This window comes from Lupinus angustifolius, chromosome LG17 (genome assembly GCF_001865875.1).
Source record: "Lupinus angustifolius cultivar Tanjil chromosome LG17, LupAngTanjil_v1.0, whole genome shotgun sequence".
In the NCBI taxonomy this organism is placed as follows: domain Eukaryota; kingdom Viridiplantae; phylum Streptophyta; class Magnoliopsida; order Fabales; family Fabaceae; genus Lupinus; species Lupinus angustifolius.
In genome coordinates this window covers 93,172-117,749 of record NC_032025.1, presented here as the reverse complement: position 1 = coordinate 117,749, position 24,578 = coordinate 93,172, and the positions used below count along the sequence as shown (strand labels likewise).

The following is a 24,578-nucleotide window of genomic DNA, read 5'->3' as shown; positions in this document are numbered from 1 at the left end:
ACTCATACTTTAGGATCATATGATAATCATTAATAAACACATGGGAAGATTTGGATTTGACAGTGAGATTATCGGTAAACAAGAAATAATGTTTTTCCATAGTTAGATGTTTCAGTGAATTAAAATCGTAAATACACTTATATATCGAGTCTAAGGTGGAAACATCTCTTTATTTGCACTTCAATAACAATCAAAATCTAAAAGATTTGAGTTCCGTGAGAATAAATATATCAGAATATCTTGGGTGAAGGAGCAGTTTTTGAGAGCTCATTGTACATATCAGATATTGCTTTTGCAAAGTACTCCTTCGCTTGAGGCCTCTTAATCTGAAAATGTTAAAGACAAAACATCATTTACTGCCACATAACAAAACAACTTCTTTAATTCTCGCTCTCAAAGATCAACCAAATATTAATTATTAATTTATCAATAATATCATTACCCTCATTATTATGGAAAGATAAAAAAAATAGCTGTGGAGTAAAGTAAGAGTGAAATTGAGAATGTTATACCTTGAAAAACAGTATTTTTTTTAAAAACAAAAAATACAATAATTTCCTTTGGCTTGTGTAAAGAAAGCCTAGGACAACTCAAAAATGAAGTGAAGGAATAGTTAAGAATTAAAAAAATGACATTAAGGATTTAATACTTGCCTTGAATGTAGGAGTCAGCAAACCGTTTTCCAATGAAAATGGTTCAAGCACCAAAGTCACAGCTTTTACAAATTCAAAACCTCTAAGCTGAAGAACACCAAATAAAAATAGATGTTTAATATTAATAATGCTAAGGATTACTAAGCAAGTAAGATTTACATAAAATGAAGAGTAATGTCATATCAGTCATCCAATAATCCAAACATGACCACCAAATAAGTCTCTGAAAGTTTAAATGGTCAACACAAAGTGTAAGTTTTGGTCTGGGAAAGATTTATATAGGCACCAAATAAGTCCCTAGAAGGAGATGATGGTCATTTTAAACTGTGAGGACTTATTTGGTGGGTATTGTATATTTGGAGGAGTAGATTGATATTTTAGTCTAAAATGAATAACTTGCCTGAGCTTCCCTTCCACAAGCATCCATATCAGCCAAGACAGCAGCCTTTGCTTTTGGATCATTGCAAAGTTGTGCTAAATTGTTATACTGCAAACATGCCCACAAAACAAAACTGTGTTATAGTACCATTTCTTTCATTAACCACACCTCAGGTTTGATGTATATACGAAACAGGGCTATCAATTCTTCACACATTTTCATTTCAGCCAATCCATTTGAATTAAAAAGATTATTATCAATAAATAAAAATGTAAAACTACCTTAATGCCTTGGGAAGCAGCCCATTCTTTCAAGACATCATGTTCCACCGAGACAACAGCTACCAAAGAAGAATTTAGGCTATCACCTATGAAAGGAAAATGAAATATCATCAAGCCAGAGCAGGATAAGGGCAGAGCTAAAAGAAAATTACATGCACACACCAAATATGTAAGACCTCATTTCCTTACCATATACAAAGCACTGTGCAATAAACTTGCATTTGGCATATGCATTTTCAATCTTCTCTGGTGCAATGTACTCTCCTTGTGATAACTTAAAGATATTCTTCTTCCTATATTGAAATACAAAGTTTTGATTTTTATGCTTGACAGATGAACAACATGGCCAGACTTGTGATAGGTATGCTGAGAAATTCAGAAATAAAATGGAACTTCCGGGATATATGTTATATAACATTACAACCATCTTGTATTACTTCTCAATAATAATACTTGAGGCCGAAACATTGGAATAGTGGATACCTACCCTTAAAAAATCACAGAAAACAATTTGTAGATGGAAAGGTGAAGATCATTAAGCCCATGGCTCTACTAATTGAAGTTGAACACAAACAGTTGTAACATGGTAGCCCTTACTAAACGAAAGACTTACTGAAGATTAGCAAGTTTACTCTAAAAGGCAATTCAAGCTTACTCATCAAACAGAATAAAATTGCAGACAAAGGAATTAATCAGGTTAACATCAATTTATGTATGATGGTATTTTATATACTTTGGAGACAGTCTCTTTGCTTGTGTATATCTACCCTTTCCAAACCATACTAAATGGGAGCCTTGAGCACTTCGTCGCCATTTATGATATTTTATATATTAGAAAGGTGATATCTTACCTATCAATAATTTTTAGACGACCGCCAGGTAACCATGTCCCAATATCTCCGGTATGCAGCCATCTCTCTTCATCAATGACTTCTCTCCTGCTCAATTTGATTCAACATTCAGGTATATTAAACAGGACAAGGCAAATTTCACATATAATAACAATAGAACAGGTATGGTGATTACGTCTGAGCTTCATCTTTGTAATAACCTTGAAAAATAATGGGGCCCCTGACACAAATTTCACCACGGGGATAGGGTTTATCATCAGACGTATAGTTCATTTCTGGAACATCCACGAGTTTTATCTCTGAAACAAAAGAACAAAAATCTTAGCACTACAAGCAACAGTTAATACGATATACATAAGGCTTCATTTCTTAATTGATTTTTGAACTAGTAGCGGGCAGTGAGAAAAGATGTTCAAGTCTCAATAATGAAGAACTGAGTTGTGATGTGAAACTCATCTACTACTCACCACAGGCTGGATTAGGAGAGCCAACATGACCAGTAAGTTCGTCACCTTCGTTCATAACGGTTATAGTGCAAGTAGTCTCAGTCATTCCATATCCTTCAGCCACTCGACCACCAAAGCAACTGTGAAGTAGTTGTAAACGATATTGGACCAAAAAAGAAAAGGATATTTCTGTCTAGCAATGTATACGATATACAACAATGTTGTGCAAGAACTTACATCCTTAAAAATTCCAAGATATCAGGTGATAAAGGTGAGGCACCTGACACCATAAGACGAACTCTTCCTCCAAGCTTCGCCTTTATCTTGTTGAAAACTAATTTGTCCCAGAAGGGAGATGGGTTCTTGCCTGAAATAGATGCAAATATGGACAGAATAATAATGAAGAGTAGGAGCACAAACTTAACACAAGTATCATTAGGGTCAATCTTACGGACGCAATATGAATCACTTTATGTAATATAATGAATAAATCAGGCAAAATACCTAGATAAATTCATACTGCATAATAAATAGTTCGTTTTAGTAAACTTTACCGTTGATCATTGCTTGCCTTTTAGCATTGTACGCAACATTAAATAGCCTCTCCCTCAGACCACCGGATGTTTTAACAGCATTAAGAATGCTGCAAAAAAAAAACACACAATTAAAGGGAACGACGCAATGAAATTATCAGAGGCTAGTGAACAGTTGTGAAATCTATAACATAACTACTCTACCCGGCATATATTCTGTTATACACCCGAGGAACACTACAGAAGATAGTAGGTCTCAGAGCAGCTAGATCATCCAACAGTTTCAAATGATCCTGCATGTGAACATTACAAGTGAGTCAAGCTTATCTGAAAACATTACAGCATATAATGAGGCACTTTTCTAATATCTTTTCAGTAATAGTTGTGCAGTAAAACTTTCCTTCCAGCTTAAGAAGCGCTTCTCTATCACAAATAACACTCTTAGCAAAAATCAACAAGATTCAGGAAAAACTCGAAGTACAAATCAACCATTTTAAAAAATAAGACAAGACAGGGCCTTGGAAGTACACATCATCAACAAGCATTTGAAATTTAAGTATACTAGTCAACCAAAAACTACACAGAATCCAAAAACATTATAATAGAATACCGAAACAACCAAGCCTTATCCTGGAGAGGTCAGCTACACAGATCAATTGATCCCATTAGGTGGTATCAAAAACAAATTTTCAGTAGAAACATTTAGTGTAAGTTCTTGCTAAATGGTTTCCCCTGAAGTTTGGTTACGTCTTCTACCCCTTTCGGTAAAACTCAAGAAAATAATGTTTTTCATACAAAGTTCATTTACAGAACATATTGGCATTTAATTGTGTCATGTATGAAAAAGTAGATACTAATAGTCTGACACATGAAGAAAATAACGGACAAAAAAAAGCCCAACTAGTTCAAGATTCATACCCCCTGGTAGAATCCCACTGCAACGCCAAAATGTGCTAACATGATTTGGTTTACTCGTTCATAAATGTGTGCCAAAGGTAGATAGGATATATAACTGAAAATAGAAAGAAATCTTGGTAAGGACCAATCAGGATAATCGATTAGAGCAAAAAGTGGTAACAAATAGTGTACAATATGTGATAGGAAATTTAAAAGAACTCACACATCAGCAGGGGAGAAATTTTCATCTATAGTGGTCCCAGCAACATTAGCAATAAAGCTACCATGGGTCAAGACAGCCCCCTGACCAGAATTTGTTGAGCAGAAAGATGAACAAGAAATGCTTTATGGAGATACTATAAGTAAAGAAAGCATTTCATGTACACACAATATTTAAACAGTAAACCGCAAGTTTGCAGGTAGTCGCACACCTTTGGAGTTCCAGTAGTACCACTTGTATAGCAAATGGTTGCAATATCATCAGGTTTTGGTGGGCGAAAGGGCTGAAGGTTACTGCGCCCCTAAGTTCAAACCACCCGATGAGGTAAAAGTAATTAGAAACTAAAATAGTTAGATTTACCATTATCATCTAAAAATAAACATTAAGACGAAAGGAACACTATAAGGAACACTTCCTAACTAATCTAGGGAAACATATATTAGAATATCAACATGCTAAGGATACTCATTCTTTGTCACATAAAACAATTAGATTACCTGGTTCAGTAGCTTTGAATATGTAATAACCTGAACTCCAGTTGATGATGGAAGTGATGGAATTTGATCTTCTATACCTCCAACTACCTGCACTAATAAAAAATCAGTATGCATTTACTATGTACATGAAGATTAGTTTCAAAGATTAGCCACATACATACCACAATTAGTCGTACAGTAGGAATCTCTGACAAGATGCTCAGCAACTGCAAGGTTGGGTGACAAGATACCAGCAAAAAGATTGTAAAATATAATATACCAGCAAAACAAAAGGGGTATATTTATAAAGTACAAGTTGAAGCTCAAACAGACTTACTGAATTTAATGTTTCAGACACGGAAAATATAACTTGTACAGCAGCATGATTAACAATATACTTCACAGCATCAGGACCTGGGGAGCAAATAATTCCATGTAATATGATATCTAAAGGTGAATGCAAGGTAAATATGAAAGGAGAAAATGGTCCCTAATAAATTAGAAGCAACAAACCAAGAGTGTCGTATAAAGGCACTGATATGTATGAATAGGCAGAGCAGGCATGATCAACAAGGATCCATTCCGGTCTATTAATAAAATAAAGGCCGATGCAGGAGTCCTGCAAATGAATGTAGGAAATGAAATGTTAGATGATGATGATGATAGTGTGTGAAAAATGTTAGAATAAAGCATGAAGTTCATATACCTTTGGAATTCCATGAGAAATGAAAGCAGAGCCAATTGCTGAGCGTGCAGTTCCTGCTTCTCCAAAAGTGATCCATTTGTAGCTGGAGAGTGGAAATGATGAGAATTGAGAAGATTGGAAATAATAATAATAAGGTTGAAAATAAAGGAAGGGTGAAAATAGAGCAGCTTACTCCCCAACTGTTCCATCATCACGGATCCGAGTTCCGAGATATTTGTAGTCTCGGAAAGTCTCAACTGAGCGCCTGTGTGATATGGAAGATTAACATTTTAGATAACAAAATATGTATCAATTAAACTTTTGGCATAGGAAAAAAAGGAGTAATGCTCACACAAAATTATCGTGCAGTGTAGTGATTTCAGGATGATCGCGGAATCTGCTAACTAGGTTGAGAGGAGAACGTATTGATCTGAAAAACACAAAATAATTGGATAATAATAATGATAAGTGGAAGTGGATGAAGAAGTTATAGTGATAGAGTAATAGAGTAATAGTATATATATACCTATAAACGTTCCAATTTCCGGTGACAAGTTTCTCTGGGAGTACGGCACTGAATCCTTCTTCTGCTAAGACAAGCACTGAAATCAGTAATTGTTAATTGTTAATTGTAAATGTGAAAAATGAGTTGATTGGGATAATACGAGAGAAGAATTGAGCGGCGGTTGGAATTGAACGGAGGAGGTGAGATGGAGAATGGTGATGATCGGCGGTGGTGAGATGATTGTTAATCACTTTCATACGACGTTGCGTTTCATCACTGCAATCCATTCAACTTAGCGGTTAAGTGAAGACTTGGAAGAAAACAAGCACGCAAACTAATAACTATTTAAATATATCTTCATCACCCACGTTCCTTTTATATTTGATTAGATTTAATATGTATATATTCAAATTACTGTCATTGGTCATTTCCTAGTCATCATTTTTCTTATTCTAATTTAGAAGTCAGTGATAAAAGTGGAAAATATCAAGATGAAGAAGATAATAATAAGAGATGGTGCAGAGAAGAGTTACTACAAATATTAAATTTTATCATTTTATTATAGTACTATTAAATGTTAATTATGGTAGTTGATCATTTCGTAATCATAAGATTTTAGAACATTAGTAATGAGGATGATAATGGTGGAAAATAAAGAAGATAAAGATAAGGGAGGAATTCCATGTTTAAAATCCACCTTTTCATGCCCCAAAAGGAATCTGTTGAGACTTTCCTACATTTAATAAAAGCCAAACACTATTATGAGAGAAGGTAATATTACAAAAATACTAAAATTGATTACTTATTTGGTTATATAGATTTACAAAAAATATTAACCTTGTCTATTATTCATTTAAATTATTTTTTTTGAAAAATGATGATTAAATAAATATTAATGGTAAATGATAGAGTGTTAATATAAAACTTTTTGAATTACATTATGCAAGTTTAAACTTAAAAATATTCAATTTCCTATAAAGGAAAAAACAACACTATTTCAGTAAATAATCCTTGCACATTATAATAATGTACATGAAATATCCCTATGCAATGTATGGTTAAGATCTATCCAATTAAGCTTGATTTTTCTATTACTACTTTGGATATTGTTATATGAAAGAGGCAAGATTTGTAACTTTTCACCTAATTTATAATCTTCTTATTCAGTTAATAAGCTATTAAATTTGTTCGGCAAGCGGAAGTTGAGCACATGTTGTTGTATTTAAAATCTAGTTTTTAAAAAGCAACATAATTTTCAAAAACTCTCAATAATTCATTGAGCTTATCCTTTTAAATTTTGTCAAATTACATTATTACATCACACTAAAATACCTACTAATGATTATAAAATAATTCTATTTGTTTATTTTTTATTAATTAAATTATATATTCATTAATATAAGTAATTAAATATGTGAATAATTAAAAAAATATTAGCAAATTGATTATTAAATTATTATTATTAAAAAAATGTATGTAATTACAACACTCGAATAAACACAATTGCGAAATACTCTTATTTAATACAAAAGTACTATATTTCATAAATATAATATACAGACTACACGTTACAAACAATAGGAAAGTGGGTTGATAAGCACGAGAGTGCCTGTCAACACGCTAGTCTACGTAATTGAGAAAAGTATTAGTGATTATTAAGCCAGAATTGTTTAATAAAACTAGATTTTGAAAAACATTATAGTTGTATAAGTAACTTATTAAATCAAAGTTGTTCAATAAAACTAGCTTTAAAAGAATTATCCATTGGATTAATTGATTACATATATAATTAAAAACGAATTTTTAAATAATTTAAATTGATTTGAATAGGGATACCATCTACCATTCCCTCCATTTTATGTTTTTTATTTAACATCATACACATAATTTTAAAAAATTATAAGGAATTATAATTTAGTATAATTCAACTAAAACACCTCTACTAAATTTATACAATATTGATGTATGTGATAATTAAAGAAATAGAAATATGAGATGGGAAAAAGAGTTATATGGATATAGTTAAGGTAAATAATAAAAAATCTTTAATTTTTGAAACATCAAAATATTTGAAATAAATAAAGAAAAGTTAAAATATTTTCTATTATAGATTATTTGATTCATTTCCATGGAGGCTTTGACTAGATTTTTTTCTAGCCAACCCCCATTTTTTATTTTTATTTCCAACTTATTCGAATTCAAAAAGAAAAGGAAGACAGGTTAATCCACAAATATTTAATTGGATCTTGAATCTTCTCCACTCCAAAAATAAAATAAAATGAATTTCAATATTATTCCATGTCATAAATGTGTATCACTTAATATTATGTGGACTAAATAGTTCAGTCTCATTAAATCATTTTGAACCCCAAATATATTACTTCAATATAATTATTGACTACATAATAATTATTAATTGAGTAAATTACATTGACACTCCTAAATTTTAATAAAATTACACAAATCATTTATCATTTTCTATGCATACAAACTCCTTTATTTATACATACATTACAGTTAGTACCCTCTGATAGGAAAGATAAATATAATCTTTTAAACAAAAAAGATGATAAATGTATTAAGTTAAACAAAAAAAAATGGTAATAAATATAATGAAGTTAAACAAAATATCATAATTGTTTGTTAATATTCTTTATCAATTAAAGAAATTGTAACTAGGAAGTTTTAGATCACATCCAAATATCCAATACAACCTATTATTCTCCTATTTCATGTCCAAAATTATGACAACATGTCTCATATGGTTTAAAAATGAGTAATTTTAGTACTCAACTTCATTAAACAACTTGAATGGTTACAAGTGAGAATGCATGTTACCGTAATAATAGGCCAATTATTTATTGTTTTGACTTTCCACAATATTTGCCCAACCCTAAGGACCATGCGCTTGAGCATGTGTAAATAATTTTATAAATCTAATTTTAATATGCTATGAATGTAAATAAACTAAATCAATTTAGATTCAGCACTGCATTCATTGTGTTGAAACACTGATCCATATATAACTCATAACACCTCAACGTGTACTTCATCAAATTATATATCAAACTACAATGTAAACAACAGTGATGATCTATAATCTCTCATGCTTTCCTTCTTGCACATTTTTTTACTTGAACATAATATAGTGGACCTTATCTACTCCGGTAGTCCAAATTGTATATTCACACTTTTTCTAATCGATCATAATTATAATCTTTTTTATTTTAAAAACAACCATCCATGAACGAAGAGTGTGAATAATAAATTAGGAGTACCAATATTCTCACTCTGTGCTATACTTACAAGGGCTATACTCCAACTCTTATAACTTCAGAAGAGCTCCATTAATTGCTGCGAGACATCTGCAATACGATGGTGAATCATTTATAATACAGAAGCCCAGTCAAAGATTTCCGAATTCTAGCAACATTAAAAGGATGTGAGCTGCGTACCTCGAAGAATGGATGGTGTTGCCTGGAACTCTTGCCAAATATTATCATAAGCAGCAAGATTCATGTTCAAAAACTTGGAAGCAAGATATGCAGCTCCAGCAGCAATATGATGGGGCTTAAATTGAAGCCATAGAGAGCTCCGAAGCCTGCAAACCAAGACTTTTCAGCTTCAGCAAACTATACACAAGACACATTACTACCAAAACCATTGCTAAACACAAATTAAGAGATGTGTAAATAGTCAAACTAACCATCTGAGGCAACACAAACAGAAGATAGTACATGCAGAATTCGACATTCATTCCAAGTGAAAAAATCAAGTTTATTGGCTTTTCCTTACCAATAACAAAAGTAGCATCTCAGGAAGAATATTATTCCAAGAATCTCTGCAGGATTGTTGATATAGTACCAAACTATAGCATTATCTTAAACTCATTTAGGGAAGTTTTAATATTTCCAGGCCCAACTCTGCTGTGGGGCTTTAAACTCCAGAAAATTTATGCAATTAAATTGAGAAAGCAGACATGGAGAGTAGCACAATGCAGACAATTGAATCTTTCGAAGCTAATAATGGCAATGCCACATCTTGTGAACAACAATTTATCAGACAGCCTTGGTAAGATGCAAATCACAGTGCCTATGATGAATGGATCTTATTCCACACCACAGAATAAGTCCCATAATCCTCTACAGTGTAAATATTGCAGGTACAGATGGCAAGTTTAAGCAACAATACATTAAAAGATGGGGAAATATAAATATTGGTATGGTCAAGTGTCTAGGATTTAGGGCATCTACATCAAAGGTGATTAGTACATACACATGTAACATAATAGCTCTCCACTTCAGGTTTTCAACATCATAAATAATTCTGGCCTGCAGCTTATGTCCACATAAAGTAAAACTTCAACAAAACTGTGAAAATCTTACGACTGTGGGTGGCCAAATTCAATTGTTTTCTGTTATTTCCTTCTGCTACTTCTATAGATTTCTATATCATCAAATGAATAGCAGTACTGTTATAAAATGTGTGTGTGTGGGGGGGGGGGGCACCGGGCACAAACCCGAAAATCTGCACACCATATCAAGTATAATGTCCATAAAGGAAACACTTAAAGAAAAGAATTTTATCAGCTGATTTAAGCCCAAAACTTTTTCCCTTGAAATCAATTAATAAACAAGTGCTTACTTTAATTTGAGAGAAAAATAACTTGAAGAAAAAGTCAGTAGTGGCAAAAGGAATATTTTCTCTCTTTTTTTGGTACCAAAAAAGGAATATTTTCGCTAAAAAAACACCAACAGAAGAACATAAAAGACATCAGCATTCCCCCCGAAAGCCACATTCCGAAAAACTAATATTTTTAAAAAACAACAGAAGACTCAGTCCAGATCCAAATTTCAGAAACTATTTGCTGCTGTTTTCTTTTTGTTGGTTTTTTATTATCAGTTCACTTCATTGATTTTCTTTGCGCCCATGTCATTAAAAATGAAAAGATAACCCCTTTGGCCAAAGGTTATCACAAAAAACTGAGGTTTAGATTGAAAATCATGGATGGAGGGAGGTATTGTAGCTATCTTGGGAAGCCAAAGGAAAAATCGATGAGACATATTCACTATTCAGGGTAAAGCAATCCAATAGACATCAGCAGTTCAACTTCAGAGGTAAAACAAAACTTTGCATGAACAGCATATCAACCTGCCAGATAAGAATATCATACATGCCAGCATGCTAATCTCGTGAAAATCCTGCAATTATATGCATGCCAAAAGTATCAATATCCTATGACAGAAAAACTACACAGAGCAGTTGCTCTGGAGAAAAAATTGACACAATCTTGAACCAAAAATTAGAAGGGGAGACACCAAGGTATCTTCCTCAGCCACTAGATCTCCAGACCACAAGGACATGCAGTATTGCTTGAGATTTAACACTCGATGCCCCATACCCTGTTTTCCTAGTCTAATTTTTCAATCGAGCCACGCTGTATTAGATAACCAAGGCAGGTAAAAATCAATAAAAAAATACGTCTGGAGAGGACATAAGGTTAGAAGAATATACACAAACGAAAACTAAACAGATTTAAGGAATGAAGGTTTATAAGTATGAGGACAGATTTCAAAATGAATGGATGTGAAAACATACTGCTGCAACTGTACAAGTTAAAAAATTCACTAAATATGATTAACTCACCCTTCACTGATCAAGTGTAATGCCAGGTTCACCAAAACAGTCTTTGATGGACCTAATTTGTTAAGGATAGATGTAAGAGGTGCATATGGATGTTGCACATTGAGTTCAAAATTTAGAGTAGTAAGCATCGTCTGCTCAGCCTCAAGTACCCGGTCATGAAACTTTTCAAACCAACCCTGTGAATAAATTATGTAAACATAAATGAAAATAAATAAATATTGAACTAGCATCGAATTCTAAGGCATAATTGGCAATCATTTCAATCTAAAATATCATTAAGTATCAGATTATTAATTTAAGAGACCTCCAAAAGAAATATCAACAGATTTGAGCTGCCACTCTACTTAAACAAAAATATCCATCTAAAATTTATGGTAATTAGCTATGAAATACATTGGTAAGAACCTATTAAGTATTGATTGTGAGTCTACTAGATTGAGCTTTTTTGCATGTATTATACAGGAATACAATACCATAAAGGAAGATAAGAAGTGCTGTTTGAAGCTTACTCACCACAGGAAGAAGATAGGACAATAAAGTAAAATCTTGCTTATGTAAGATTTCACTGGATGATCGCAGCACATCATTCAAAGGGCGTGGTGTTTCCTCTGACTTACCAGTAAGAAAAAGAGCGGCAGTAGCAATCAACTGGAGCAGAGCAAGATCAAAGTAAATTAAATCACAGCTTGAAAATAAAAAAAGGAGATTAGAAGAACAAATACTACATGCCAATGCACAATTTGTGAAGATAAAATTGGCAAGCAATATCACACCATTTATAGCAGATCCAAGATGCAATCCCTATGCGCTTCTAAGGCTATGTTTGGGATTGTTTTATAGGGGAAGGGAAGGGAAGAGATGGCTTTGGACAAAGTCTCCCTTTTTAGGGAGTTGGAGGAAAGAAGGGGAGAGATTTTGAAGGTTCTATAAAACCCTCCACATGATCGTTTTCATGGTTCACCCAATTTAGGGCTTTTCTAGAGACAAACATGTCAAAGTATCTAATTGTCTTCTACTAAAATTTTATATAATTACATTCCTATTCATATCTCATTGTTAATTATATTTTTAAAGGGAAAGTAAAACATTTTTTATTTCAATGTCATTATTTAGTCTTGATTTGCCCTCTTTTCTCCTTCCCTTCCTCCCCTCTCCTTACCCCTTGATTCTTCTCCTTCCCTTTCCCTCGTAACTCCCAAACATAGCGTAAGAGTATAACAATTAACAAATTGCATGAATGTTGCGGTTTCCGAGGATGCATTTAGTAAGAAACAAAAAAAGGAGAGACATATGGAACTCACGAATCTGTCATGGTAAGCATGTGATTGTCGAACAAAAAAACGGTGGCACAGAACCATGGCGGTCCCGATGGTTGTTTGAGGTCTGCAAAATAAAATGCTCATTTTACACCGGTTTCAGATGCTATCTCAAGCAATCAATGAAGGGCATCCAAAAGCAACAATATCATAAGCAAATAACTAGTAATGTTTTTTTCTCAAAAAAAATGACAACCATGTGACTGATAAAGTGAAACATACAACTGAAGGCGCATTCCAAGATTCTGAAGGAAGGCACAATAGGAGTAGCGCAAGTGTGTCTCGTGAAGTAGATCAATACCATCTTTTCTTGATGGAGAGTGTCTATCAATCTGATCCCTTGACATAAAGATCGGTTTCTCATCTTCAAATATAGAGCAATCAAGCTTGCAGTTAGGTGATATAGAGGTGTCAGCAGTGGATCTTGTAGTATAAGGGACATTGACAGTGTTTGTAAGATGGTTGTCTCCCCAAGTAGGAGCTGAATATTTTCTCCTTTTAAAAGACGACGAGACAGAATCGTGGTTAACATAGTTAGCATGATCCAAGTTGTAATTATTAAAATTGACACCATGTTCCGCCCAGTCATTATTGGGAACATTATAATTCCCGGTATCGTAACTGTTCCTGCATCTTTTCCTACTGCCATTGTTGAGGTTGTTTCTATCAAAGGTGGACCAATAACCACCATGTAAGTTGCGTCCTTCTGATGCCAAATTCCCTCTAAAAGACATAGTTCCTACAAAACATGTAATAAATCAGTTGCTATCTATGATGAATAGGTAGTTAAATTCGTAATCGTATCCAACATCGATAGTTGTACAATTAAAAAGAGAAAGAAAAAAGGATCCGATCGGTATGAACAAAAGAAGGATCTGAGTATATTTTGAATTGAAATAGTAGGAAAGTGGGGAATTAGATGGTGGAAATAAGAGATGAGAAAAGAGAGTTACCTAATTGGATGAAATCTGGTAATATGAATTTGCGGATGTTTTGAAACGGAGATTGTAATTTAGGGTTTTGAAAAAGTTGAATTGGGAGATGAAGAAAGAGAATAAAAAGAAGATATTTATAGGTACATACACGTTATTTATGTTTGAAGTTGAAAGCCAACCAGATCCAACTACCATGCAAATGTGGGCTGGATTATATTAACAGGGCTTTGTTTAAACTACAACTAACAGTACTTAAGCTACTTCAAAAAATATATTATAATAACTAGTGTCATCCAGCACTCTGTACCGGCCGACCCATATTCTTATTTTTTTGATATAAAATGTATCATTTTTATGTTATATTATTTTATGAAATGCAATATATAAACTTATTAGAGAGTGATGAGTTAAGAAGATAATTTGTACTAATAATCATTAGAGAGTTGTTGGATCTTTTTTTACATTGTCAGCATATCATCCACCATTAATTTGAATTAGTAGAGAGACAAAAACATGTTTATTCCATTGTTTTTAATGATAAAACTATAATTTCATTACAATTAAAATGAATAGATATGTCATTGAAAATTGAATTTTTTTGAAACACTTATTACTCCATTAATGAAGATGATTCTAATTCCTTAGATATTTGGTTGCTCAAATAATAGGATTGTTGTAATAAAACCTTAAGAAGAGTAGTTTAGACGTATTGGATGCGATTTGTTGAGAGATATTCAATCATAAGATATAATATTCTTTCATATACTAAATGAAAGAAATATATAAGTGAGATTAACACAACATCTTGATTCAAAACCTTAAGGTAATCTTGATTTATAAGTTTATTCATTTATATGTTCTTTAACTCATCTACTTTTATAAAATATGGTACTTCATCATTCACACTTGTAATACCAACATCTCCCCCTGAAGTGTGAGTTACTTCCCTTTGAGTATTAGATACATTAGAGCTCAACTCTCTATCTACTTGCATCGTCGTTGGCTTATCATCGACAAAACATGCCACCTTGACCTCTCGCTAGGAAGATTTTTGACGCGAGCATCTCACATGCATCAATCGACCACTTATCATTCGGATCATCGACTTTGATACCACTTGTTGATAGATCTTCATTCATGAGCTATAACATTTTTCCATGAGCTAAGTAATAGAAGCACGTAAGTGAGATTAATATCACATCTTGACCTAAAACCTTAAGGGTCAAGTCTATATAAGTCTATCAACTTATATACTCTTTAACTCATTCACTTTTACACAATGTCCAGAGTCTTGTTGAATCATCAAATGTGACTTTGACTTAGGTGCAAAGTAAAGTAGTTTTTGAATGAGAAAACAAGTGGAAACATTGCTTAATTGTGACAACGAAGTTTCATCACAGTTTCAGGCATTCAGCATGGTGTCACTTATTGATGACAAATATTAGAGTCAGCCAGTAATTATTAGAGCAAGCTTAATTTGCATAGTTCATCGTATGCATAACCCACACAAGGAAAATATGAAAGAAAATAAAGCAACAGAATAGGCATACATAATATTATGGAAAAACCTTTTATTACCTCACACCAGGTTCAACAGATAAATGAAGAAAGAAGCAACAGAATAGATAAATCAAATACACACATTTTATGTCTCACAACCTTATTACCAGCTGATTCTTATGGACAAATCTAGAACAATTACTCTAATATAAAAGAAGCCATGAGTTTGGTGAGTTTCTTTGCATGCTCTGATTCAGGATGAAATATATGATAAACATGATCCTCATCTTGCTGTTCAAAAAGTTCCAATTCACCTTTCCAACCACTCTCCTTCACAGCCTCATGGTACCAAACCCCTCTGTCCCTCAATGCATCATTACTTGCAACACAAACAAGTATTTTTGAACACCCAAGTCCAGACAAGGTAGGTGCCTCAGGAGCCAAAGGATTAATCAATGGGTTATCAATGCCACCAGGAGCTGAAGGGTAAACAAAGTCCCAAACCACATAAAGCAAACTCTCCTCATACCCTATTACAGGTTCAGAACCAATTGGCTTTGAACTACAGAAATAAGGCTGAGCATAAATAGCACCTAAAATTTTGACTCCACCATGCAGAGGCTCAAAACCACCACGGATGGCTATGTTATGCACAATATTACCACCTGCACTGTCACCACCTATGAAAATTCTATTAAAATCAGCATGGTTGTTCAACCATGGCTCACTGTTGATGATGTTATTGGTGGAATGAGAAGCTACCCATTGAAGAGCATCCCAACAATCATCATATGCTACTGGGAGGGGATGCTCAGGTGCAAGCCTGTAATTAGGGACCAATCACAGCATAAGCATTAGCAACTGTATATTTGAAATAAATATTTGTAGGAAGGATTAAATATGTTTTTAGTCCTTGAAAATATAGACAATCTTCAGTTTAATGTTTATGTTTGTGAGTTGGATTTTGCAAGAGAATGAAAAGAAAGACATAAAATACATGATATACATGTTAGCCACGTGTGACTAAGAACTAAAACAGTGGCATAAATGAATGATTGTAATCCCTAGCATGATTAGGGTGTGGGCCATAAAGAGGCCCATTGCATATTGAATTAGGCCTGAACCCGAATCCATGGGTGCGTACCTGTACTCAACAGAAACAACAATGGCGTGTATTTGTGAAACAAAGGAGTTGAAGTAATTGTGATAGAGTTGAGAGAAGGCTGATTCAAAGAAGAAACCACCACCATGGAAGTAAACTAAGATCGGGAGGAGATGGTTGTGGTTGTTGAATGTTGGAAGGTAGATACGTGCAGAGATGAGAGGATTCTGTGAGATGATAATGTCTTTGGATGAGACTTGCTTGTTTAAAGGATCTTCAACAGAGGCTGCCACAAATGGTGTTTGTCTTGGTCGATCTATGCGCCCATCTTTGTACACAGTTATGTAACTTGGAATTTCAGCTATAATATTATCAGATGAAGAAGAAGCCATGTCAGTCACAATAATCACAAAGGTTCATTCCATCACATTTTTTAATTCAATTTCATTTTATCTTTCAATTCTTAATTGTTAAGTCACTGCAACTTGCCAATTTTTTTTATTATCTACCATATTTATTTAAACACAATTATTGGTGACACGTGTTACATAGTAAGGGCTGCTTCAACTATTACCTTTATCCATACTTTATCAACATTATAATAATAGAAGAATTATTTAATGAATGATGGATAATATATTACATGGTTATTCATTGTTAATTTGTATTATTGTTGTTTAAAAGTTAATGGTGGTTAATAAATTAATGATATATATTAATCCTAATTAAAATAGTATTGATCTATAAAGTCTTTGAATATGCGAATGTATCTCCCTTCAAACAAGTCTGCCTTGACATCATTTTTTGTTTTGAATGCTATTTTGTTTCATGTATGTTCAAGATTTACACGCATAATACAAATGTTTTATATGGCATAAGCCGTAACCTATTTAAGTTGGATATATTTTTTTTAAAACATTGACTCAATGAAATGTAAGCTCCACTTACCAAGACTGATTCAGCTAAAATGTGGCATTAACGGAGTATATATGGGTAATGAAGTATATCAACCCTTCTTAACATTAAAGATAAGAGATTCCACATTAAGGATGTCTCCATTCAATGCCTCCAAAAATCTCCACTTTTGATGATCCTACATGCGCATAGAAATGATGTTTTATAAATACAAGTGTGGGGATTTAAATCAACTACTCCTTTATTTGAAGTTTTGATGTATTGGGCGTGGGGGCCAAGGACTAAAAGTATCATGGGAGATTAGGTGGATATGGTGGGTAGATAGATAGCACTAGTTTGGTAGATGGCATTTGTCCTTGGATCCAATCCAACTAACACAATTGAAACTCAATCTCCTAAGAGTATATGAAACAATAATGCTATTTTTTTTTGTTAGTTGGGTTGACATATTTGACCGTCATTAAGTGTTATCAATACATAATTTCACACTTTTTTTGTTAGTTGGGCTGACATAATCATTAGTTGTTGTTTTATCAGCACATATAAGTCATGCATGTCCTATTACTATTAGGCTTTTTATACCTACAACAGGCAAAGGAAAAATTGGGTATATATCTGTTGTCCCATAGTTTGTGTCATTCTATGTGTTATGAGCTTGTGATTGGTCAGAAAAAATATATTTAAGTTTAAATTTAATTATTAAGTATTTTTTCACCAATTATAAACTTATGACACATAAAATTACACAAACTATGAGATAACAGATGTGGCCCCGAAAAATTGTATAGCAGATACAGTTTGAACTAAATTCTTCATATATAGAAAGATATGTCATTCTCATGTATAGAAAGATGATTATCATTTTGCAAATATTTATAACTAAGTTGCCACGTTTTCAGAAATTGAATATTTATATTTTTCCAAACATTATTTAAGGATTTAAAAATTATTTTAGAAGCAGCAACCCGATCTTAATTTTGCTTTTAGTAGTTGAAATTCAAACACAATAAATTTAAACCGATACATTATTATACTAATATATCAATTAACTTTAATCATTAAAAAGTTATCTTATCTTCTTCCCTGTCATTTATTCTCCATTATTATTTTGTTCAACACAAATCAAAAAGTAACTTGATGGGAACGGCATACACTGAAAGTCCACAGTTGTAAATAGTATAAGAATTATATCATTAATATTACACTATAAAATATAAATTAACATTCAACTTTGACAACTCACGTGAATCTTATCATATCCCCTGTTTGTATCAACTAATTTATTGACTCCATATCTCTATATATTAAATGCATCACATATCCTCATTACACCCAACACTATCAATCATTACTCTTCCAATGGCTTCTTCTTCCACCAAAGAGATAGAGAAAGAGCTTCTTCCCCTTATTAGAGTCTACAAAGATGGCACATTTGAACGTCTTGTAGGATCTCCAATTGTACCACCTTCTCTTCTTCATCCTCTTACTAATGTCTCATCCAAAGACATTCTTATCTCAAACAACCCTTCACTCTCTGCAAGAATTTACCTTCCAAAACTTCACCAAAACCAAAAAGTTCCTATCTTAGTTTACTTCCATGGAGGGGCTTTCTGTGTTGAATCAGCTTTTTCATTCTTCTACCACCGTTACCTTAACATTTTAGCTTCACAGTCCAACGTTATAGTTGTTTCTGTTGATTATAGACTCCTTCCACTTAATCCTCTCCCTGCAGCTTATGAAGATGGATGGACAACTCTTCAATGGATAGCTTCACACACCACAGATAGCCCTTCAAACACAGAGCCATGGTTAATTGAACATGCTGATTTTGATAAGCTTTATGTTGGTGGTGACACTAATGGTGCTAACTTAGCACATAACATTACCATGCGTGCAGGGAATGAAGCATTACCAAATAATGTTAAAATATTGGGTGCCATGTTATGCACCCCATTTTTTTGGGGATCTAAGCCTATTGGTAATGAAAATGTTGAGGAGCATGAGGATAGTTTGGCTATTAAGGTTTGGAACTTTGCGTACCCTGATGCAGTTGATGGGGTGGATAATCCTTTGGTGAACCCTTGTGCAGCCGGTGCGCCGAGTTTGGCTACACTTGGGTGCTCTAAGGTGCTGGTTACTCTGACTGGGAAGGATGAGTTTAGAGATAGAGATATTTTGTATTATGAGACTCTCAAGAAAAGTGGTTGGAAAGGTGAATTGGAAGAGCTGTTTGATGCTGCTGATGAACCACATGCTTTTCAACTCTTCACACCTGAGACTGATGAGGCTAAAGCTATGATCAAACGTTTGGCTTCTTTTCTTGTTTGAGTGACAACTTTGGTCTTTGGATTATGTAATGCTCTTTTGATTCCCTCCCTTTGTGTTCAATTTGTCACTGTGTTTTCCAGAAATCAATAAATGTCTTTTGTACCCTCCAATTTGATACTCTGTCATCCACTCTGTTTCTCTTAATTTGTTATTTATTATTATATTTCAAGTTAGAACTTAGAGGAAAAAAATACAAGAGAAAATGAATACTGCAAAGAAAAGACTGAGTACAAGTGAGAGCCTCAATACATGAGTGATTAGATCATTCAGCAGCTCATGACTTAATTTCTTTCTATTTGATTCTATGAGATGTGCTTGAGAGGAACAGAAAATAGAATGAGGCTCAAGGGAACTAAAATTATTATACATTACCACACTTCCTAATTCATACTAGGGTTCAACTTTACATGAAAATCTGTTCAAGGTATCAAAATCTAAGAAAATTACAGAGGTATTATCCTTTGTTCTGAGTGTTTTAGCCTCACTCAATAAGAAACTAGCAATCTTTTCAGCTGAATCTTCTCTTTCTGTACAGTATCTCTCCCTCATCTGTTCAGTTGACAGCAAAGCTGTTAAGAGAGCATGTTTGCAGAAATATATAACAATAAAAAAATAGGCTTAAATATGTTCAGTCCCTGCAAAAAGAGAGAATTTTGATTTTGGCCCCCAATTACATGTTGGTGTTAGTCACATCATCCCTAAAGATTAAAACTAAAACTTTTTTGGAGTATCCAAGGACCAAACCCAAAAAAAATTATAGGGAATAAAACCAAAATTCAGGGACAGAAAATATATTTAAGTGTAAAAAATAATTGGGAATAGAATTGTTATTTGTTGAACACCTGAAGCACTAGCTGAAATGCCTTCTTGATGCTGATGACATCCCATAACCCATCACTGAAAATAAAATGGTGGAAAGCAAAATCAGGAATGTTAAAAGGGATAAATTAAATGTAGTTAAAATGACAGATTATAAGGAAAAAGACCTAGCTAGAAGAGCGAAAGCCCTGTTTGCTTGATGGATATGGAGGACTTGACTTATATAAGGTTCTGAACTGAACCGTGAATCCTGTTGTTTCAGGAATTTGTCCCCAAGCATCCTTCCAAGGTTTATACCATATAGACGTGTTTCCCCTTCCTTCAATGGATCTCCTCTCTCTTCAATCCTCACTCTTTCTGAATAATCCGTTATCTTGTGATCTTCTGTTAACTTTATTTGTTTCCCGTTAACACTGCCATAAATGATTTTCATATAATATAACCATTAAACTATATTCAATAATTAGATCACAAATCCTCATACAGAAATTCAAGATCAAAGAGTCACCTCATGATACAGGCAGAGTCTCCAACATTTGCACATTGTGCAAAGAAATTTTGATGACCGTCAGCCCAAACCAGAAGCACAGTTGCTGTACATCCCTGGAAAGAGTTTGCTATTAACATATGCAAATAATAACTGTGCAGATTTAGAACCGAAAGTAAGATAAAAATTCATACACATGGCCTATGCTAAACAAGATCAGACCACATAATACCTCATAATAGTGATTCATGCATGCTTCTGTTTGAGAAAATGCATCTTGAAGAATGTCTGAAGCATCACAGAGTGATAAAACCCTCTCCCTTTTTAATGGATCCGATAAAATACTCGCAACAATCTCAGGAAAAAGTCTTCAAAACGAGAATCATAAAAGATTAGTGCTGGTTCTTAGATTAAGAATAGACATGACCAATGATGAATAACTAAAACATGAAGGGAAGGTTGTTGGAATTTTGAACATTCATTAAAGGAATACTTTTTGGTAATTTTTTCGTTTAAGACAGGGCCCAATTTTGTTTTGCAAGTAGCAAAGTTCTTCATGTTCACAATAATAGTTAGTAGCATCTAATTATAAAGGATTTAGAGATTAATTTTATTTTTCAAATAAATACTCTTTGTTTTAGTAAGCAAAACTGATTCAATTTACAGCATGCCATAAATATCGGCTATTCAAATAATGGTAGATAACAATCAATGTGACAGTATAGGCAAGTCATCACAGGCTATTGAATATACTTCTTATTTAATAGTTCGATTAATTACAGTAGAATGCTCACTGGAAGAATAAAAACAGAAAGGCATCAGATGGTTACTTGAATATACTACATATACTTGCATTCTTTAATAATGTAAGGATTCAAGAGAAAGTTGAAACAGGAAGGACATATTAGTACAGTCAATAGAAGATTTTAAGAGATACTACAAATCAGCATATTAGTGAATCATGGAAGTCCACTTTCAAAAATAGCGCCCTAGTGTCCAAAGTTACCAACATAAGGCAGATAACATAGAGCGGGTTTCCACTAAATGTTAGTATCATAAAAACACCAAACAACAAAGATGGCAGACCAAAGGCAGTAAATACTAACTTGCTAGCAGATTTAGCAGCTCCATCTCCACCATGCCCATCACAAATTCCAAAAATTCCAAACTGCAAATTGGGCATAGAGGTGAGATAGCTCCAACTGGAAAGTAAAAAAAATAAAACAATAAAAGAAAGCTTCTTTGAAGGACTGCTATTGATAAATTCAGAACCTGATCTAGCCCAGGTAGAGGCCATTGATAATAGCAAACATCTTCCATGGGAAGCTTTTTTCCTCCTCGACGCATAGCCATGGGATCTGATGCCATACCAACTCCGAAGGGAATGCAGTGATGATTTTCTGAAGTAATATGAACCTGGCATACATGGGAGTTTTTTTATGAATTGCATCTATGACAATCAAAAGTCAAAACAATGAAAAAGTGTCAGCGGCATTAAGCGAAATTCAGACATAATATTTACCATTACTTTTGATGTTGTTCCAAGTGTTATGACATCTCCATTGGCAAGAATTATTGGATCTCCCCAATTCCTACTTCCAGTATCTGGATGATTGATTGGCTGAGAATTCAAAAGGGTTCCATTTAGGCTACCCATATCCACCAACTCCCATTTCATTTTCTGAATAATATAATTTTACAAATAATTATTACTGCATAATATAATGTAGAGAAATCAAAATGCAAGTCCCAGAGAGAAAAGAAAAAAAGAGCTTACATCCAAATTCCACTTTATTAAAGCATGCTTTCCTGAGACTTCTGAATCCTTTATCAATAAATCAGTAGGAGAAATTCTCCCCAAGGTCAGCGGTAGCCGAGAGGGATTTGTTGACTGTACAGAACAATGAAGTCCGCAAGAAGGACCGCTGATAACCTCTAGAGTGAGGCAACTTCCTGCACTTCTAAGAGAAAGATAAGTTGACATGTTTCACATATTAAAGGCAATGCAAATACATAGAGCAATATAAATTAGCAACTCAACAAATATAATACACTGACCTCCCCTGAGGTTTGGTTTAACAGCACTCAGACCCTCTATTGTTTCAAAAAGCTACACTCACCTGCTTCTGATTCAATTATCGTTACATTACCTCCATTAGATTGATGACGATAGTGGCCACACTGAGTTCTCTTTGGCCCTGCTTGCGAAATGGAAAGACTAGGCTCGGGATATACATTCCTTTCCTGACTCTCCAAAACCATATCACAAATTACCCGAATTGGTAGCTTTTGAAAGAAATGGTTTTAAAAGGGCATGGAAAGAAAAGGAAGGGGGTGTCAAGAACCAACTTTAGCAAAAGCTTAAGCTATTGGGCCAAGGCAAATGCATGGGTTTATATGTCTAACAACAGAACTATGAATAAGAAAGGGTACGAGGATCACGGGGCAAATGTATATCCCATGCATTCCACTTCCTTCCATTTCTTAACTGCAGATAGCCTCTCAAGAGTCAAAAGTTGGAACAGAGATCACCTATCTCGAAAGATGTTTCAATCTCGGTCTCGAGCCAATCAGAATATACTTTTTTATTTCTAAAAATCTTTTATTCATGTGTCAATATATGATTGGTCGAAACATTATCGAGAACATGTGATCCTATCCAAAAGTAGAGGAGTACTAAGTGTAATTAATATATACCTAGGGGGAGGTAGGTACAATTTCCCATGATAATAATAACTATGGCATGATAATATGTAGATATAAAGTATGAGTATAAAAGAATGAAGGGTAATGATAATAATAAAAGTAAGAAATTACTTTGATGGGAGGTTTCTGTTTGAGGAAAGTGGTGCAATGGTGTATGATTATGAAAAGTGGGTGTGGGTTGTCCATCTCCATGATGCAGCGCCTTAAGTGTATGTCCAAGAAGATCATCATGTTGAGAAAGAACATCTAAAACAATAGTATCAGGAACAGCGAGTTGAGGTTGTTGTTGTTGTTGTTGTTGTTGTTGTTGTTGTGGGAAATGATTAAGATGAATAGAAAGTGGAGGAATCCTTTGCTTATGAACAAGACCATGAAAATGAGGTTCATTTGGATAACAAGCACCCTCAAGATCATAGTCTCTATTCAATTCAATTACATCATCATCTTCATGAAGATGATGGTCACCAACAAGAGGTTTCTCTAGCTCACCCTATTACAATAATAATAATAAGAATCATGAGGATAAGGATAAGGATAATAATCATAATGAATATAGAAATAAGTAAGTAAATAACTAACCTTGAGGATGGAGGAAGAATGGTTGAAAAAGAAGCGCCATGGTTTGAAGAGAAAGAAAAGGAATGAGAAGAAGAAGAAGAAGAAAATGAGGATGAGAATAAGCATAAGGAGAAGAAAGGAGAGTGTTAGAATGTTAATTCCAAACATCCTCATTCCCATACCCATTCCCATCTCCATTCCTCTTCCTTCCGACAACCTCGCTCCCTTTCACTCTTTTTTTTCATTCCTCCATTCATATCCATAATTACATTTTATCTCTTACTTTCTTCATAACCAATAACCAATAATCATATCAACCATCATTTTTCATTTTTAATTA

At 33.7% G+C, this 24,578-nt stretch overlaps 5 protein-coding genes across 9 annotated transcripts; 1 reads left to right on the top strand and 4 right to left on the bottom strand.

Annotated features, from left to right (window-relative positions):
• On the bottom strand, window positions 81-6,264 carry LOC109331984 (long chain acyl-CoA synthetase 6, peroxisomal-like). The gene is made up of 23 exons (XM_019566816.1): window positions 6,087-6,264; window positions 5,948-6,008; window positions 5,774-5,851; window positions 5,615-5,686; window positions 5,443-5,524; window positions 5,250-5,355; window positions 5,074-5,150; window positions 4,919-4,963; window positions 4,758-4,844; window positions 4,472-4,561; window positions 4,264-4,343; window positions 4,062-4,155; window positions 3,348-3,436; window positions 3,165-3,253; window positions 2,848-2,977; window positions 2,632-2,750; window positions 2,340-2,463; window positions 2,165-2,251; window positions 1,503-1,606; window positions 1,314-1,399; window positions 1,054-1,140; window positions 654-740; window positions 81-326 (listed from the first exon to the last, which is right to left on the bottom strand). Exons 1-23 carry the CDS (start codon window positions 6,211-6,213, stop codon window positions 231-233), a joined length of 2,097 nt encoding a protein of 698 aa, XP_019422361.1. The 5' UTR covers window positions 6,214-6,264; the 3' UTR covers window positions 81-230.
• LOC109331598 (cyclin-T1-3-like) lies at window positions 8,897-13,961 on the bottom strand. 3 transcript variants are annotated; one of them, XM_019566197.1, is made up of 7 exons: window positions 13,842-13,961; window positions 13,111-13,627; window positions 12,874-12,955; window positions 12,086-12,220; window positions 11,573-11,748; window positions 9,382-9,527; window positions 8,897-9,291 (listed from the first exon to the last, which is right to left on the bottom strand). In XM_019566197.1, the coding sequence occupies exons 2-7, from the start codon at window positions 13,620-13,622 to the stop codon at window positions 9,260-9,262; spliced, it is 1,083 nt and encodes a 360-aa protein (XP_019421742.1). In that variant the 5' UTR covers window positions 13,623-13,627; window positions 13,842-13,961; the 3' UTR covers window positions 8,897-9,259. The 3 variants fall into 3 exon arrangements, with proteins under 3 accessions (XP_019421742.1, XP_019421744.1, XP_019421743.1); XM_019566199.1 differs by lacking the exon at window positions 8,897-9,291 and adding an exon at window positions 11,078-11,127 and having other exon boundaries at window positions 9,422-9,527; XM_019566198.1 differs by lacking the exons at window positions 8,897-9,291; window positions 9,382-9,527 and adding an exon at window positions 10,747-11,127.
• Window positions 15,387-16,864, bottom strand: LOC109331907 (2-hydroxyisoflavanone dehydratase-like). The gene is made up of 2 exons (XM_019566697.1): window positions 16,468-16,864; window positions 15,387-16,146 (listed from the first exon to the last, which is right to left on the bottom strand). Exons 1-2 carry the CDS (start codon window positions 16,815-16,817, stop codon window positions 15,522-15,524), a joined length of 975 nt encoding a protein of 324 aa, XP_019422242.1. The 5' UTR covers window positions 16,818-16,864; the 3' UTR covers window positions 15,387-15,521.
• LOC109331604 (2-hydroxyisoflavanone dehydratase-like) lies at window positions 18,668-19,781 on the top strand. Its single transcript, XM_019566206.1, has one exon. It carries the CDS (start codon window positions 18,700-18,702, stop codon window positions 19,666-19,668), a length of 969 nt encoding a protein of 322 aa, XP_019421751.1. The 5' UTR covers window positions 18,668-18,699; the 3' UTR covers window positions 19,669-19,781.
• Window positions 20,027-24,507, bottom strand: LOC109331603 (protein phosphatase 2C 70-like). Of its 3 annotated transcripts, none has more exons than XM_019566204.1 (11): window positions 24,260-24,492; window positions 23,792-24,170; window positions 22,752-22,927; window positions 22,503-22,655; window positions 22,247-22,390; window positions 22,081-22,142; window positions 21,207-21,342; window positions 20,996-21,090; window positions 20,655-20,900; window positions 20,511-20,565; window positions 20,027-20,217 (listed from the first exon to the last, which is right to left on the bottom strand). In XM_019566204.1, exons 1-11 carry the CDS (start codon window positions 24,434-24,436, stop codon window positions 20,059-20,061), a joined length of 1,782 nt encoding a protein of 593 aa, XP_019421749.1. In that variant the 5' UTR covers window positions 24,437-24,492; the 3' UTR covers window positions 20,027-20,058. The 3 variants fall into 3 exon arrangements, 2 of the variants coding, with proteins under 2 accessions (XP_019421749.1, XP_019421748.1); XM_019566203.1 differs by having other exon boundaries at window positions 22,497-22,655; window positions 24,260-24,490; XR_002105815.1 differs by having other exon boundaries at window positions 20,163-20,217; window positions 20,711-20,900; window positions 22,497-22,655; window positions 24,260-24,507.